General features: G+C 40.6%; 2 protein-coding genes across 2 annotated transcripts in view; both read left to right on the top strand.

The window, feature by feature from the left end:
• Positions 1-2,788, top strand: part of NLRP14 (NLR family pyrin domain containing 14) — a 36,840-nt gene extending 34,052 nt beyond the window's left edge. The window contains exons 11-12 of the mRNA XM_046684764.1: positions 1,782-1,952; positions 2,653-2,788. Of these exons, the coding sequence (XP_046540720.1) occupies positions 1,782-1,952; positions 2,653-2,788 (307 nt within the window). The remainder of the gene's footprint in view (positions 1-1,781; positions 1,953-2,652) is intronic.
• A 14,114-nt stretch (positions 2,789-16,902) lies between these two features.
• RBMXL2 (RBMX like 2) overlaps positions 16,903-17,320 on the top strand; it is a 1,436-nt gene continuing 1,018 nt past the window's right edge. The window contains exon 1 of the mRNA XM_046685528.1: positions 16,903-17,310. Within this exon, the coding sequence (XP_046541484.1) occupies positions 16,903-17,310 (408 nt within the window). The remainder of the gene's footprint in view (positions 17,311-17,320) is intronic.

The following is a 17,320-nucleotide window of genomic DNA, read 5'->3' as shown; positions in this document are numbered from 1 at the left end:
TATGATCTGGAGTTTCCTTTGTGTAAGACTTTTGACTTCTTATTCAATTTTTAAAATAATTATGCATTTATGTAGGTTTTCTCTTATTGAATAATTTTTGGTAAGTAAGATTATTCCTATGATTTTATCCATTTCATCTAAATTTTAAAACTTATTGGCAGGTGTCTAATATTTTATTATCTGCTTAATTTCTAAATCATCTCTAGTGATTTAGATATCTAGTGATTTTTCAGTAATTATTGTTTTTATCTTATTTCTTTTCTTCTACTTTCATTGAGTTTACCATTCTTTTTCTAAGTTCTTGAGTTGGATGCTTAGCTCATAAATATTGCCTTTCTTCTTTTCCAACACAGACTTAAGGTTGATTTTCCTTCAAATCACTGCATTAACTTCATCCTACAAGTTTTGATATTATATGCTGTGTTCTTGTTATTTTTCAGTCTAAAATATTTTACTTCCCTTATGATTTTTTTCTTCAACCCATGGGTTATTTTAAAGTGTACTCCTTAATTTTCAAACATAAGAGGAATTTCTTATCTTTTTATATTTAATCTGTAGCATTGTGGTCTGAGAACATACTGTACATGATTTTAATTCTTTGAAATTTGTTGACATTTGCTTCATGGTCCAGTATAAGGTCAGTTTTGATGTGTGTTCCATATTGCACTTGAAAAGAGTATCAAGTGTTGTTGGTTGTAGTATAACAGTTAAGATTGTTAATTCTGTTGTTCAAATCATCTATATTTTTATAGTTTTTTTCCCAGATAATTCAGTCAACTAGTGTGAAAAATACATTAAAATCTCCATTATAATTGGATTTTTGTCTTTTACTGTATAGTTCTGTTTTTGTTTTCTATATTCTGAGGCTGCAATTAGTGACTGCAAATTTAGAAAGATTATGTTTCCTGATGAATTCTTGATAACCTTTTATGTCTTATAATTCTTTTTACCCTAAGGTTTATTTTGTGTGATATTTGTTTACCTTGTGTCATATTAGTGGGATTATTGCTCCATCACAACATGTGAGTTCCATGTGGGCAGCAACTTAAAAACGTTTTGTATACTCAGCACCTGTGTAGGCACTCAATTGTTGAATGACTAGGTAAACATAAGGTGAAACTTAAGTTAAAATTAGTTGATTGGGGGGTCATCTGGTGTAGAAGGTTGAGTGTAATATACTTCCTCAGCTCATGGTATTATATTATCATTGGTTTATGCAAGGGCCCTTGATTGACTCTTGGTTGGTTGGTTAGTTGGTTAATTTATCTCCATTAGCTATTCTCCTTCCCACTTATGGGCAACTGACCTAATGTGTTTGAAATATGCCATAGAATTGTGAGTGTTCTTGTAAAAGATGTAATGTTTTTTTGGTATATGAATTTTTATTTGCATAAATGGCATGAGTTAGAGACCTCATTATATACCTTGCTTTTTAAACACTCAATGCCATATTTCTAAAGTCTACATATTGTTGCTATATTTTTAATGCTGTTTAAGTGTTCAGCTGTTTTCATAGTTTTCCTTAATGTGCTTTCATATTTTATTTATTCCATGAAATATAATTATGAATTTGTAATACATAATATAGGAAGGGATATATTAGCCTAGAAATATCTAGTAATGAATATTATAAGTACTTATATTCCTTGAATTTACCCTAATTGTGCTCATTTTTTTAAGCTTCTGGAGTTATCCTGTACTCCTAGCTCACAGATCTCTTGTGTGCTTGCTCTCTGTCATGGGATAGAGTTAATTTTATCTTCAGTCTCTCTTCCTTGCAGGTTGGAATACTGTGGTCTGACCTCTCTCTGTTGCCAGGATCTTTCCTCTACTCTTAGCAGCAACCAAAGACTGATAAAAATAAACTTGACACAGAATACCTTAGGGTGTGAAGGAATTATGAAGTTATGTGAAGTCTTGAAGTCTCCTGAATGTAAACTACAGGTTCTAGGGTAAGTCTTCATCGTCTTCTCAGGGTAAAGCTCCCTGTAATGAGGGACTTGGGGAGCACTCATTTATTGCAGGCCTTAGGATCAACCTGACTGTGGATTCTTGGGTATTTTCAAGGCCCTTATTTGATTTTTCTCCCAGAGAACACTGAATTTTGGGAGACATAATGTAGCATAGTGGTTAAGAGCTGAGAACCCTAGAGCCAGACTAGCTAAGTTTGAATTCTGGCCCTGCCACTTACTGGATATTTGAACTTGCACTAGTCCCCAGGCTGTGTTTCAGCTTCCTTATTTGTAAAATGGGTGAAATGATAATATCTACCCATAGTCTTATTGTGAGGATCGATCACCTGAGTTAATATAGGCAGTATTTAGAACAGTGCCTAGAATATAATAAACAATGTATGTGTTAGCTATTTTCATCATCATCATCATTAGCAGTACTATTTTGCTTGAATAGATAAAGGCTCTTAGAGGATCCCCTTTAAATTCTAATCCATTTCTCTCTTTCTCTTCTATATTCCATTTTCCTTCAACTGCTATATCTCCCTCAGTGTATCCCCCATACTTTGCTTTCCCACTCCCCAGCCATGTTAATAACATTGTCTCTCTACTTTAACAGAACAGAAATAAATTCTCTGGATAAAGTATTAGGGCTGTGGGAAAATTGAGTGCAAGCAGAGATGTTCCTTTGTTTCCTCAGGTTATGCAAAGAGGCACTTGATGAGGAATCCCAGAAGCTGCTGGAAGCTGTGGGAGTTAGCAATCCACACCTAGTCATTAAGCACGATTGTAATGATCATAATGAAGAAGATGATTCCTGGTGGCTGTGTTTCTGATTTGAAGAACCTCTGATAGTCTTTAAAAAAGTAAAATAAAAGGGGCTGGCCCCGTGGCCGAGTGGTTAAGTTCGCGCGCTCCGCTGCAGGCGGCCCAGTGTTTCGTTGGTTCGAATCCTGGGCGCGGACATGGCATTGCTCCTCAGACCACGCTGAGGCAGCGTCCCACATGCCACAACTAGAGGAACCCACAACGAAGAATACACAACTATGTACAGGGGAGCTTTGGGGAGAAAAAGGAAAAAATAAAATCTTTAAAAAAAAAAATAAAATAAAAGACTTCAGAGTGACAAGGCCTGGGGCTCTTAGCTTTAGATATTCTGTGCCCACACTTGTTTCATTCGATGTCTGTTAGATATAGGTTAGTCACTTCTCTTTAAAATGTCTCTTCTATTTCACAAGGGAGTTTAGAGGGTAAAATAAAATGAAAAACATAAAGCTCTCTGAATAGTGTAAGATGATATTTTTTAATTGAATGCAGAGCTTAAGAATTCTGATGTGAGAAGCCTAAAAACGAGACGAGGGGATGGGGCTAGGGAAGATTATGTAAAGCACCTTGTTTTCCTCTCTCTCCACTCCCACTGCCATGGCATGGTTCACAGCCTCGCCATCTCTGGTATGTTTTATTGAATGCTTCTTTGTTTCTGCTCTTGGGACCACTAGTGTAGAAATTATTGGGTATTTCTTAAAATGAAGATTCCTGGGACCGGCCTGGTGGCACAGCGGTTAACTTTGCTTGTTCTGCTTCAGTGGCCCGGGGTTCGCGGGTTCGAATCCCAGGTACAGACCTACGCACCGCTTGGCAAGCCATGCTGTGACAGGCGTCCCACATATAAAGTAGAGGAAGATGGGCGTGGATGTTAGCTCAGGGCCAGTCTTCCTCAGCAAAAAGAGGAGGATTGGCAGCCGAGGTTAGCTCAGGGCTAATCTTCCTCAAAAAAAAAAACAAGATTCCTGAGCCGCATATCAGACTTACTGAATCAGAATATCTGGGTGAGGGTACTAGGAACTGGTATTTTTAATAATTTCCCAGGCAATTCTTAGGTATGTTAATATTTGAGAATCCCTAGTCTCAACAGAAATGGGAGTCCACTTCTGCAGTGAACATTTTCTGTAGCTTATTATGAAGAAATAAAATATAAGATTATTGAGATTAGAACTGAAAAAAGCTTCCTCCATTTGACGGACACATGACACGGACACATGACACAACATTTTCTGTGAGATTGTTTTATTTATTGCTATATAACAAACCATCCCAAAATTTAGTGGCTTAAAACAACAACCACTTTGTTATGTCTTATGACTTGGTAGATTACAATTCAGAAAAGGCTCAGCTAAGCATTTCTTATGCCCCACATGACATCACTTGGAGTCCCTTGATGGTATTCAGCTGGCAGCCAAGTTGCTCTGGAGGCTCCAAATGATTTTACTCACATGCCTGGTGCCTTGGCAAGGAAGGCTGGAAGGCTGGGTTGAGCTGGGCCCCTCCTCCCTCTAGTCTTAGGGCCTCTCCACGTGCTCTCTCCAGCTGGGAAGATGGAGTTCTTCAGTGGGGGTTTAGGACTTGAGGAGGCTAAATGGAAGTTGCCATTTCTCTTAAAAGCTGGCCCAGAACTGGCATAAAATCACTTCTGTCATACTCCATTGGTGAAAACAGTCCAGGTCAGCTCAGATTCAAGATCAGTCACTTCTTGATGGGAGCAGTGTCAAAGAATTTGTGGCCTTGCTTAGTCCACCATAAACTCTATCAATACTAGAAGCAATGCCATTTAAATTTTGAAAACATGCCTGCTATCACTACTATCAGATAATCCATGGGCCAGAATTAAGGTGCGGCCAGTGAGGTACTTATTCCAGGGGTTGTGCTAGTGTAGGGTTGGATGCTAATTTTTTGATTTTTGGTTATCATGGATATTTTTGCATTAATTTTGATTTTTAAAAATATTACTCATCTTGACTACTGAGTTTTTTGGCATCTCCTTAAATTTTATGCATCAGGCAAATCACCACCCTCACCCTAAACCCAGCCTTGGGTTGGGAAGGGATTGCAATTTCAAATAGTGTAGTTAAGTCAAACAGGATAGTCAAAGACTCAAATAGGGTGGTATTTCTGTTATTCATTTCTAATTCTTACATTCAGCCCCACCTCTTGACCCCAAAACACTGTGTAAACCATTGACAATTAACATTACTTTCAAACAGAATAACACTGTCTTCAGCTTGACATTTTGTCCATTTTCCTTTGAACATATTGTTCTGTCTGTAATATTTTTTTCTTCCTTCTTTAGTCTTCATTCCTTTATTTTTTAGATTATCATAGACCCTCTCCCAGCAAATAAGTAAACTTTTTTAAGACTAGAGAAAAGGGTGAAAACTAGCAGGTTCCTTTATAGCAACAGGAGGAAGGGGAAAGACTATGCACTCACACATTGTTAGAATTTTTGTCTCTTTCAGATGTAATTGTTTATTTATAAAACAGCCCCCTTTCCTGTTTTCACCTTATAATCTCCAACATTTACTATAGTGCCTCCCATGTAATAGATGCTCAATAAATATTTGTTGAGTGAATGAAAGAGTAAGTGAAAATTCTCCTTATTCAGAAGGCTGCATAATTTGGTTCCCCTTTACAATACGTCATTCTCCCCTATCACTAAACCACACAATGATTTCTTCTCAATTCCCTGAGTGCTCCAGGTTTTTCGCCACAGATGCATTGCGTAGGTGATCCTCTCTGTCCACTTTGCTCTTCCAGTCTTCACAGAGCTGGCTCGGGACCATCCTTTAGACTGCGGTCTAAATGTCACCTCCTTCCAGTGGTTGAGCGCTCTGTCTTAAGTACTACCCTCCCCCTTTTCCTAACAAAGCATCCTTTTTCTTTCTTTTATCACAAAGATTTACTTATTTTATTTCCTAATCGTCTATCTCCCTCACCACAGTGTAAGCATAGTGAGGGCAGGGACCATGGCTCTTTCCTTCATTGTTCTATTTCCAGCTCACAGCACAGCGTATTGCATGTTGTGGGTTCTCAATGAATAAATGAATGAAAGCAAAAATATCCTACTCTTCCTAGGAACCTCTGTATTACTTTCCATCTTCCTAACAACTCCATGAAGTAGGTGTCTTGTTATCATGGGAAAACCTGGTGACTCTCACAGCTTGGGAACACACTGCGCTGGGAACGCCCAGCTCTCGGAGGCTTCTGAAATCGCAGCCTCCGCATCCAGCGGCAGCCCCTGGATTCTATTCTTGGGGCAAGCGCGCGTGCTGCATTTCTAGTTGGCTTGTGAAAATTATTACTTTAAGTGTGGCGAATCTGGCCTCAGGTCCTTGGATGAAGCCTGAAGGGAGGCGGGTGTCCGGAGAGTCAGGGCGTCCGCAGTTCTGCCATGGTAGGAGGGGAGAAAACGAGCTCAACGGCCTCCGCAAGTGTGCCCGGTGCGCGGCGCCGCTTGCGAGCCTGACCTTTGACTGGCGGGGAGCAGGGGCCGGTATTCTGTGTCCTTAAGCCAGGCGCCCTCAGAACTCGGCATGAGGCCCCTGGTAGGGGCGTCGACATGCCTGGAAAGGACGCGCCCCCACCCCTGGCCTCCATAACTACAGAAATCAGGACCCTGGACAGCGCTTAGAGGCAGCAACCCCTTGCATTCCCCCAGAACTTTTCCAGCTTGGCAGTTTCGCCACTCATAAGGGAGCCGAGGTCCTAATCTGTGAAACCACTTTCCTAAATACAGGCAGAAACCAATTCCCCAAAAGTGGACTTCACTAAAATTCACTGAATTAATATAAACTCACTGAAGTGATATAAATATGTGTGAATAAGAGGAACATTAACAGACAAAAGTCTTTTGGTTCATAATATTGTTTGAATAAATGCCGGGGTACAGGTAATCAGATTCATAGACACAGAACGTATAATGGTGGTTGCAAGGGGTTGGAGGGAATGGAGAGGTGTTTAATGGGTATAGTTTCAGTTTTGCAAGATGAAAAGACTTCTTGAGATTGCTTCACAACAATGTGAATGTATTTAATACTACCTGTAAAGAAATGTAATGTAAATGTTTTCATTGAAACAAAATTCTGACATAAAGGTTTAAAATATAGTTTCTTGCTTAGGAATCATCCCTGCTTCTGGGATTTGTAGTTGTAACCCCGGTCCTGTGACCATTAGGTAAGAAAAAGAAAGTTGATGTGGGGAAGACAGAAAAAACTATACTCATCAGACATCTTCCCCATGGCAAGAATTGCATAGACAAAGTAGCATCCTCCTCCACCCCTGTTCCCCAGATCTACCAGAAATAAATTTAGTTAGGACATGCCCTTAGCCCCCCTCATGCTGAGTGTGAGCACGCAGTCATGAAAGCATGTAAGCCAGCCCTTCATGCCTATATCTCTCCCTGTTTTAGACAACCAATGTTTTTTGGGGTTTTTTTGGCAAGGAAGATTGGCCCTGAGCTAACATCTGTTGCCAATCTTCCTCTTTTTGCTTGAGGAAGATTGTCCCTGAGCTAACATCCATGCCGGTCTTCCTCTATTTTGTATGTGGGATGCCACCACAGCATGGCTTGATGAGAAGTGTGTAGGTCTCAGCCCAGGATCTGAACTGGCGAGCCCAGGGCCACTGAAGCGGAGTGCAGGAACTTAACCACTATGCTACTGGGCTGGCTCCGACAACCAATGTTTTAATTGCCCATTCCAATTCTCTATCAAATTACTACTCTGAGGAGGATATCTCTCTGCCCATTGTTGGACATTATGAGCCATAAAGTATGTTCCTCGGTCTGAAGAAATGTGACTTGGTGATCCTAATTGGTGCAATATCTTCTGTTATGGTTCTTTTATGGTGCTCTGAGCATTCATATTTATCACTAGGTAAGCAAAGTTTACTCCAGATTCAGTATCTATTCTTATGAAGACCAATTGGCTATCCACTTCAGTCTCACTTGCCAGCTATGTTCAGGGTCTTTCCCTCGGAGAATGTACCACACAGATATCTGCAGTCTCTCTCCTTTCTTGGCAGACAGACAGTTCTTAGTGGCATTCTGTGCTACAGAGGTACAAAAGGAGTATGTCTAGATTCAGTCCATTTCTGTGTTGCTGTTGTCCTATAATCTACACTCATTTTATGCACCCAGGGGACCTCCTCAAACGAGTGCACCAGAGTATCCACTGGTCAATTCCAATCACCTGTGAACCTCCAAGTTGCTTTTTCTTTATGAACATCATGTGTTACTATAACGCATCCCTGAAATTCTCATAGTGATTTCAACAGGGCCATGCCTCATGTGGGCATCCCTTTAATAGGCCAGTTTTCCATTGCCCTTCTGCCCAACCATATGGCCAGGCTATTGGACACCACCCATAAGTCAGTAAAAGCTCAAAAATAGGGGCTTTTATCATTGTTCAATTCTTCAATCGCTGCTAGGAAAATAGCATGTAATTCAGCCCACCAAGGTGATTTATTTTTACCTTCTTCAAATAACAGTGGCAGCCTTCCAAACAGGATGCTGACCATTCACCTTGGAACTGCCATTCATAAACCAAGCAGTTTTTTGTTGGTCACCTGAGAGACTGTTTATAGGCACTGTCTGTAGAATACAATCTAGTACTTCTCACGCAGTTCCAAAGTCATTCCTAGGGGAAGAGAGCCTACCTACTTGTGAATCCACTGAATAACTCTCTGCATCCCTCTGATAGCGTATTCCTGTGGAACCCATTTCCATTTTAGTATGGAATTCTTCTGGGCACTGCTCTCCCCATTGGCGTGTTTCTCTGACCTCATCCAAGATGTTACAGGTATTTCAGGTTTTAAGATGTACTATTTTTTTTAAATGTAATTGTGCTCAAGTACACATAACATGAAGCTTATCATCTGAGCCATTTTTAAGTGTAAATTTCAGTAGTGTTAGATATATTTATACTGTTGTGCAGCCAATCCCTGGGGCTTTTTCATCTTGCAGAACTGAAACTATACCAATTAAACAACAGCTCTTCATTTCTCTCTCCCTCTAGCCCCTGGCAACCACTACTCTATTTTTTGTTTCTATGAACTTGATGATTCTAGATACCTCATATAACTGGACCCATCATACAATGTTTGTCTTTTTTGTGACTAGCTTATTTCACTTAGCATAATGTCTTCAAAGTTCATCCATGTTGTAGCATATGTCAGAATTTCCTTTCTTTTTAAGGTGGAATAATGTTCCATTGTACAATATAATACATTTTGTTTATTCATCTGTCAGTGAACACTTGAGTTGCTTCCACCTCTTGGCAGTTGTGCTCAATGCTGCTAGGAACATGAGTGTATAAATATCTGAGACTCTGCCTTCAGTTCTTTCGGATATATACCCAGAAGTGGATTGCTGGATGTTAAAAGATGAACTGAGGCACATTAAAAATTTTAAGAGTTTGAGCAAAAATCAATCTGAGTCAGGCAGCACCAAACCTGAAGTGGTTGGGAGTGCTCCACCTACAGAAGCTAGAGGAAAGTCTTTTATTTTTTATTTTTTTGAGGAAGATTAGCCCTGAGCTAACAGCTGCTGCCAATCTTCTTCTTTTTGCTGAGGAAGATCGGCCCTGAGCTAAAATCCATGCCCATCTTCCCCTACTTTATATGTGGGACGCCTACCACAGCATGGCTTGATAAGCAGTGCATGGGTCCACACTGGGGACGGAACCAGTGAACCCTGGGCTGCCAAAGTGGAACATGAAAACTTAAACCACTGAGCCACTGGGCTGGCTTCGAGGAAAGACTTTTATACACAGAAGCAAAGTAAGGAAATTATTTGACTGGCTATAGCTTAAGCATTTGCCTTATTTGGGAAAACCTATTTGGCTGTGATTGGTTGTCCTTAGGTTTTTGTTTTTTTCCCCCCCAGTTTTATTGACATATAATTGACATATGACATTGTATTAGTTTTAGCTGTACATCATAATGATTTGATACATCTATATAATTGTGAAGTGATTACTACAATAGGTTAACATTCATCACCTCACATAGTTCAACAATTTTCTTTCTTGTAATAAGAACTTTTAAGATCTACTCTCTTAGCAACTTTCAAATATACAATACAGTATTGTTAACTATAGTCACTATACTGTACATTTCATCCCCAGGACTTGACTTATAACTGGAAGTTTGTACCTTTTGACTACTTCACCCATTTCGCCAGCCTAAGGCAGTCTTTAGGTCTTGATCTTTTAACCATGAAGTATTTACAAGCTTAGGTTTTGGTTTGCTTACACAGGCCGCCCAGGCATTAGAGCCATCCCAGTCTAATGGCCTTCTTGTTTACTTAATTTAACATGGGTCTTATGGTAATTCTATTTTTAATTTTTTGAAGAACCACTGTATTATTTTTCCTAGTGGCTGTACCATTTTACATTCCTGCCAATAGTGCAGTGTTCCGATTGCCCCACATCCTTGCCAATGTTTGTTATTTTCTGTTTTGTTTTGTTTTGTTTTTTAATAGAAACCATCCTGATGGGTGTGAGGTGATAAGATTATTTTATGTTCTTCCATCATAGGGGCAGTTTCAATTAATGTCCTATAGCAAGCTAGCAATTGCTCCTCCAACGGAAATTCTGTGGTTCAAAGTCCCCGTAGTTATTACTGGGGGGTGTTCACGGGTTTTTGCCATAAGCCCCAGTTTATGCTTCACCTAGGTCTGCGGTACAGAGAATTCGCCCATACCAGCACTCCAGGTTTTATTCTGTACTGTGTAGGCTCAGGCAATCTGATTTGTTCCCATTTAGCATGTACAATTAATATTGTTTGAAGGGTGGATTTACATGCCTTGTGTTTCACAACACAGAAGGTCCCTGACTTACGATGTTTTGATTCAGGATGTTTTGACTTTATGATGGTGTGAGAGCAATACACTTTCAATAGAAACCATACTTTGAGTTTTGAATTTTTATCTTTTCCTGGGCTAGCAATATACGGTATGATACTCTCTTGTGACGCTACGGAGCTGCAGCAAGTGCAACTCCCAGTCAGCCACGTGATCATGAGGGTAAAGGACCCATACACTTAGAACCATTCTGTACCCATCCAACCATCTGTTTTTCACTTTCAGTATAGTATTCAATAAAATACATGAGATATTCAACATTTTATTATAAAATAGGATTTGTGTTAGATGATTTTGCCCAAGTGTAGGCTAATATAAGTGTCCTGAGCACCATTAAGGTAGGCTAGACTAAGCTATGATGTTTAGTAGGTTAGGTGTATTAAATGCATTTTTGACTTATGATATTTTCAATTTACGATGGGTTTATCAGGACATAACCCCATTGTAAGTCGAGGAAGATTTGTACTAGGCAGAGGAAACATTTCCCAGTCAGACACAATGTCCATCAACATAATACATTCAGGTAAATGAGACAAAGAGACACAATCATTTCACGTAGAGCCTGTTTAAACATTCCATTTGTCATCCTAACCTCCACTCTAATCCCATCCACACTTATACTTCTATATTCTCTCAGTCTAATTGCCGCTCCCTTTAGGGCCTCACCAGTGGGTTTTGATGCCCACAGTGTATGAGGGTCACTTGTCAAGGAGTCCCAGAAACTTCTCTTTTCCAACTCCCTGGCCATTCTGCCCACTCATTCCATGCATAAAACCTTGTGTCCTCAGCTGGTGTCCAGCCAAGAGACCTAGGCCCTTTTGTCAGTCTTCATCTTGATTAATCTGACTATTGCCTCAGGGGATCCCAGGTCAGGTGTTTCATTGTAATCTCTGCCTTCGGGCTTTTAAAATCCTTCCAAACTGGGGTAAATAGAGTAGACTTGTTTGAAACTCTTTAATATAGAGAGACTAGCAGGGGGTTCCTTTGGTCCACCCAACCTTTGATAGTGCTGTATTAAGACCTTTGTTACAACTCCATCTAATTTATTCATCCCATTTCTTAAATAACCATCTAAAGATTTCTACCTTGCTGGGACAATGACCTGGACTCCCCCTCTACTTTTCCTCATTTTATTATTCATTGATTTAATATTTGTATTAGCACCTGTAAGACCCCTGGGGAGAAGCTGAGACAACAAATTCTATAAGGCTATTCAGACTGTTGCTCAACTTTGTAGCATGGGATCCCACACAAAAGAGCCCCCTTAACCACAGCATTTACAATGAGCTCTCAGGTAACAGGCATACCTTGTGGGTGATAATAATCTTGATTATCATAAAGCCAGTCCCACATAGCTTGCATACGATGCATATCAGCTGCTTCATGTGGAGTGTTCCACTTGGCATTTATGGGGGAGTTGGACTGTCCCCCTGTGGGTAAACAAACTTTACAGTGTTATCCAATCCAGCAGGCTGGCCGTTTCCTCAAGGATAACCTGCTGTTTGTCTGGATCATGAACATCTGTGATTGTTCAGTAGTAAGCTGTGAGTCCTGTACCAACCCAAACTGCTCTTCCACTCTACAACATTCAAAACCAAAGATACCACCCTAATTTAGTCACTCTGTGAACTGTGAACTCCCACGTGACACAAGGGACTTTCCTGAACACTGTGCTAAGAGACTTGACCAAACTTTAACCTGCTTTCCACCTGCGCTAGGCCATGTCCCTAAAGGTGACCCCAGTCCCTGTGCTGACTCTTTTGTACAAGAACGTGCAATGCTGCCAAACTGAAAAATGTATTTTGTCCTAACACTGTTCCCAAACCATTTTCAGTAATTTTCCACTTAACCTCCTTCTGTAATTTTTCTGTTTCCCTATACCTCCTTGGTCCCTTAAATTGTTCCCATTTTTTTACTTCCTCATTACCCCTTTTTGTTCCCTCTCTGTTCTCCCTTTAAAAATCTGTCATCTTTGTCTCAGCTGGAACTGAGCTCAGTTTACACACTGTAAGTGTAGACTTTAGTCTATCTTGCCACCTTGAACACGTGTCCAGTGCTGTTTCCCTCTGACAGTTCTATGGCGCCCCTACTCAGATCTCGATCAGAACCACTATTGGACCCTGCGACAAGTGGACTCAGAAAGCACAGAGAACTTTTGTCTCCAGTCTGTGCTTGTTTGGGTAACCGGTGGTGAGTCTGACTCCGGATCCAGTGCTCCAGAAGCACAGTGGAGGCAGATTTTGATGATTAAGATGCTGAGTATATTCTGGAGGATGGGATAAAGTCCCAGGCCTCTTTGTTTATAAGGTACAATTAGTTAAGGATATGGGAGCTTCTCAGTTGACTGAACACACTCACTCTCCAACCCTTGCAGACTATATGCTTTGCAACTATCCTAAAACGAGTCCCCCATTATCCATGATTTTGCTTTCTATACTTTCAGTTACTCATGGTCAACTGTGGTCTAAAAATATTAAATGGAAAACTCCAGAAATAAACAATTTGTAAGTTTCAAATTGCACTCTTTTCTGAATAGCATAATGAAATCTCGAGCCATCCCACTTGCTCAGGACGTGAATCATCCCTTTAACCAGCGTATCCATGCTGTATAAGCTACTTGTACTTTAGTCACTTAGTAGCCATCTTGCTTATCAGATTGACTGTCATGGTATAGCACTGCTTGTATTCAAGTAACCCTTATTTTACTTAATTATGGCCCCAAAGCACAAGAGTAGTGATGCTGGCAATTCAGATATGCCAAAGAGAAGCCATAAAGTGCTTCCTTTAAGTTAAAATGTGAAAGTTCTTGGCATAGTAAGAAAAAAAATTGTATGCTGAGGTTGCTAAGATCAACTGTAAGAATGAATCTTCCACCCATGAAATTATGAAGGAAAAAGAAGTCTGTGCTAGTTTTGCTGTTGCACCTCAAATATGGATGTATAGGAAAAAGCATAGTGTATATAGGGCTCGGTACTATCCTCAGTTTTAGGCATCCACTGAGGGTCTTGGAATATATCCCTCAAGGATGAGAGGGGACTACTGTACTATTCGCTTTCTTCCTTGCTGGCAAAACTTTACTAAAGAATCTATTTTATTGGCCTCTTTAGGGTTCCTGGGACATTCCCAAACTAGTTTACCTGAGAGGAGCCCTGGAACAAAAGGGAGCAAAAGTTTCGGACACACAGTAGTCCCCTTACTTTGCCTGGAAAGAGGAAGCCCAGAAATGACTCAATCTCCAGCCTCTCTTCCCTCCTGGGACGTGTGTGTGTGTGTGTGTGTGTGTGTGTGTGTGTGTGTGTGTTTGTGTTCGTGTAGGCAGGAGAGCTGAAAGTTTTAACCCTCTAATCACAGGGTTTGTTCTTCAGGCTACCAGTCCCCATCCTGAAACTATCTAGGAGCCCCACTAGGCGTCGTCTCAGCATAAATTCAGGTGTGGTCCATCACAGGAAAATGGAAATAATAAATTGTGGTATAGTTCTATTCATCCAAAGAATAGAAACAGAAGGCATAACTTCTTCCATACTTTTAGAGGAAAAAGAAAGGAATAAAGACAAATCGTTTGATAGAAGAGAAGGGAGGAAGATGGAAAAAAAGAGGTGAGAAAGGCACGGTTAACAGACAGCACACAATAAGCTGGCAGAAAGAAACCTGAAAAATATTGAGCTATATGAGTATCAGACAAAACAGATTAAGGTAAAAAAGGTTATTATGAATAATAAGGATCATTGCATAGTAAAGACATTCACCAGAAATACATAATAATTCTCAATTTTTATATATCTAACAATTTAATCTTAAATTACATGAACCAAAATGGGATGTAAAAATAAAGAGAAATTGACAAATCCATGATTATGAGAAATTTTCTTTTCTTCTCCCCAAAGCCCCTGAGTACATAGTTGTGTATTCTAGTTGTAGGTCCTTCTAGTTCTGCTATATGGGATGCCACCTCAGCATGGTCTGATGAGATGGTGCTAGGTCCGCACCCAGGATCCAAGCCAGTGGAACCCTGGGCCGCTGAAGCTGGAGTGCGAATTTAACCACTCGTCCACGGGGCTGGCCCAAACACAATTATAGGAAATTTTAAAACAGTTCTCAGTGATTGACAATTCTGTCAAATAAAAGCTAAGTTAGGATAAGGAAGATCTGACCATCACAATATAAGGAAAATTCTACCTCAATATTTAGAGAATACACTTTCTCCTCAAGCATATATAGAACATTAGAGACACACACACATTAGATCACAAAGCAAATCTCAACAAAACCCAAAGAATGGCTATCATACAGAGCATGTTAAAAAATAACTGAAAATATCCATATGTTTGAAAATTTAAAAACATACTTTATAATTCATGAGTCAAGAAAGAAAAAATGAAAATGAGAAAATGTTAGGAATTGAACAACAGCTCAGGACATGCTGTTAACTAGTACATAGAGAATAAGTTAGATACAACAATTAGAAGAAATGTTTTTTAAAACTCTTAATGCACTAAGTGTCCTACCTAAAAATTTAGAACAAAAATAATACAAACTGTAAATCAAAGAATGTGGAAAGAAGGAAAGAAAGACAATAATAGGAAATTAAATCAAAACAGGATCAGCAAAGAAAAAGGCTGGTTCTCTGAAAAGATTTAAAAAAACCTCTGGCAAGAGAAAGGAAAACAGGACACAGCTATCAGTAAAATAAAATTTCAAATTAAACAAATATGAGTAAGTCTTAGAAAAGTATATCCTACAAAAACGAAGTCAAGAAGAAATTTTTAAAAATCCAAATAGACTTAAAACTAAAAGAAATTTAGGCAAAAATATCCCCAGCTCAGTATGGGCAAGAAAATTGTAGGCCAATACCCTTTATGCTCAGAAATGTAAAATTTCTAAGTACAAGCGAACAAAAGTCCTCAATATTTTTAAAAAGGAATACATCTCAAACGGGTAGGTTTACCTTAGAAATAGAATAATGACTTAACAAAAATCTGTTACTGCAATTCATCACATAAACTGACGTGATGCATTTAACTTCCATTCATGCATGCTAAAAAATCTTAAACCTTAAAAAATCCGCATTAGTCAGAAACATCACAAAAAGGCCTGTTTTCACTACCTCCTTCAACATTATATTAGCTATCGCAATAAACCAATGTAACACATATGTGTACATATATATGTACACACATAGAAACTTCTCATGACCATTTAGTTAACTTTTCATCATAGCAGCCTTTGAAAAATTTCTACCACTCTTTGAAAAACACTATAGTTAAAAAGAAAAGTGGTTTTAGACATTACAGTCTCAAGCAAAGATACATTCACCAATTTACTCTTCACACATTTCCATTCAGAGAATATCATGAGGAGCAAATCTGAATTGTATAACTTGAACGAATGAACCCAAAATGTTTTGTTTTTCTGCGGCGTGTCCTTGTCGAGAGGAAGAGGCGAAGGCTTCCATGTGTTATGCTCGCTCAGGTTCAACTTCAACAAGTGTCCAAGGGCTCTCATGTTTTGCCTTTATTTTGTCCTAAAGGTGACTTTCTGTGCAATATCTTTATTTTAAAGGGAAGCAATAATCCCACATAACTATGAGCCCTCCGAAGGTTGAGAAATTGAAGAAAATGGTGCATCCAAATAATGACTCCCTCCTTCTTCCTGTTCTACCAACGAGCCTCCACTTATCAAGTCTTCTCTTCCCCTTTGGCAATGCAAAAAATCTTATTCTTAATACATTTTCCGTACAAACTGCATTTTTAAACTATTATTACTTATGTCATTTTTCAATTAACTTTTTTCTGTTTGAAAATGGTTTGGGTATCTTGGATGGGAATGCATTATAATTCTTCTCCTTAGGAGCAATGGGGAACTTTTTTTTTTTGTTTTTTAACCTAACGGCATTTCCTTTCGGGGCAGGGCTTTCAGGAGTGAAGTAAAGAACGTAAGGCAGGGACAGGTGAGTAAGTCGAAGTTTAAAGACTGGAAAGAAAGTCACAAAACCGCCGACCTCTCCCGACGGCGGGACTGCCCTCCCGGGAAAACCAACCAATCACAGCTAGAAAGAGCCCGGGGGCTGCGGGAACCAGACGCCAGAGGCACAAACCCGAGCGTTCCGCCTGCGCAGCGCGGGCGGTGACTGCGGTTCGGGGACTCGGCGACGACGCGCCGCCCGACCGGTAGGAGCCGCCCTCGGCGAGTGCGCTCGAAGGCCGCGACCGCCGCCGCCCCTTCGCCCCCACCGCCTCAGACCACTCAACCGACGAAATGGTGGAAGCGGATCGCCCTGGGAAGCTCTTCATTGGCGGGCTCAACCCCGAAACCGACGAGAAAGCCCTCGAGGCAGAGTTTGGCAAGTATGGCCGCATCATCGAGGTGCTCTTGATGAAAGATCGAGAAACCAGCAAGTCCAGGGGCTTCGCGTTCGTCACCTTCGAAAGCCCCGCAGACGCCAAGGCCGCCGCCAGAGACATGAACGGCAAGTCCCTGGATGGTAAGGCCATCAAGGTGGCCCAGGCCACCAAGCCGGCGTTTGAGAGCGGCCGGCGGGGCCCGCCGCTGTCCCGCAGCCGCGGTCGCCCGCGGGGCCTGCGCGGGACCCGCGGGGGCGGCGGCGGCCCGCGGGCAGCCCCGGCCAGGGCCTTGCCGCTCATCTCTCTAGCGCCGCCCCTAGCGGTTGGGGGGC

Source organism: Equus quagga, chromosome 14 (assembly GCF_021613505.1).
Source record: "Equus quagga isolate Etosha38 chromosome 14, UCLA_HA_Equagga_1.0, whole genome shotgun sequence".
In the NCBI taxonomy this organism is placed as follows: Eukaryota; Metazoa; Chordata; class Mammalia; order Perissodactyla; family Equidae; genus Equus; species Equus quagga.
The sequence above is the reverse complement of the archived record's forward strand: the minus strand, read 5'-3'. Positions and strand labels throughout refer to the sequence as shown.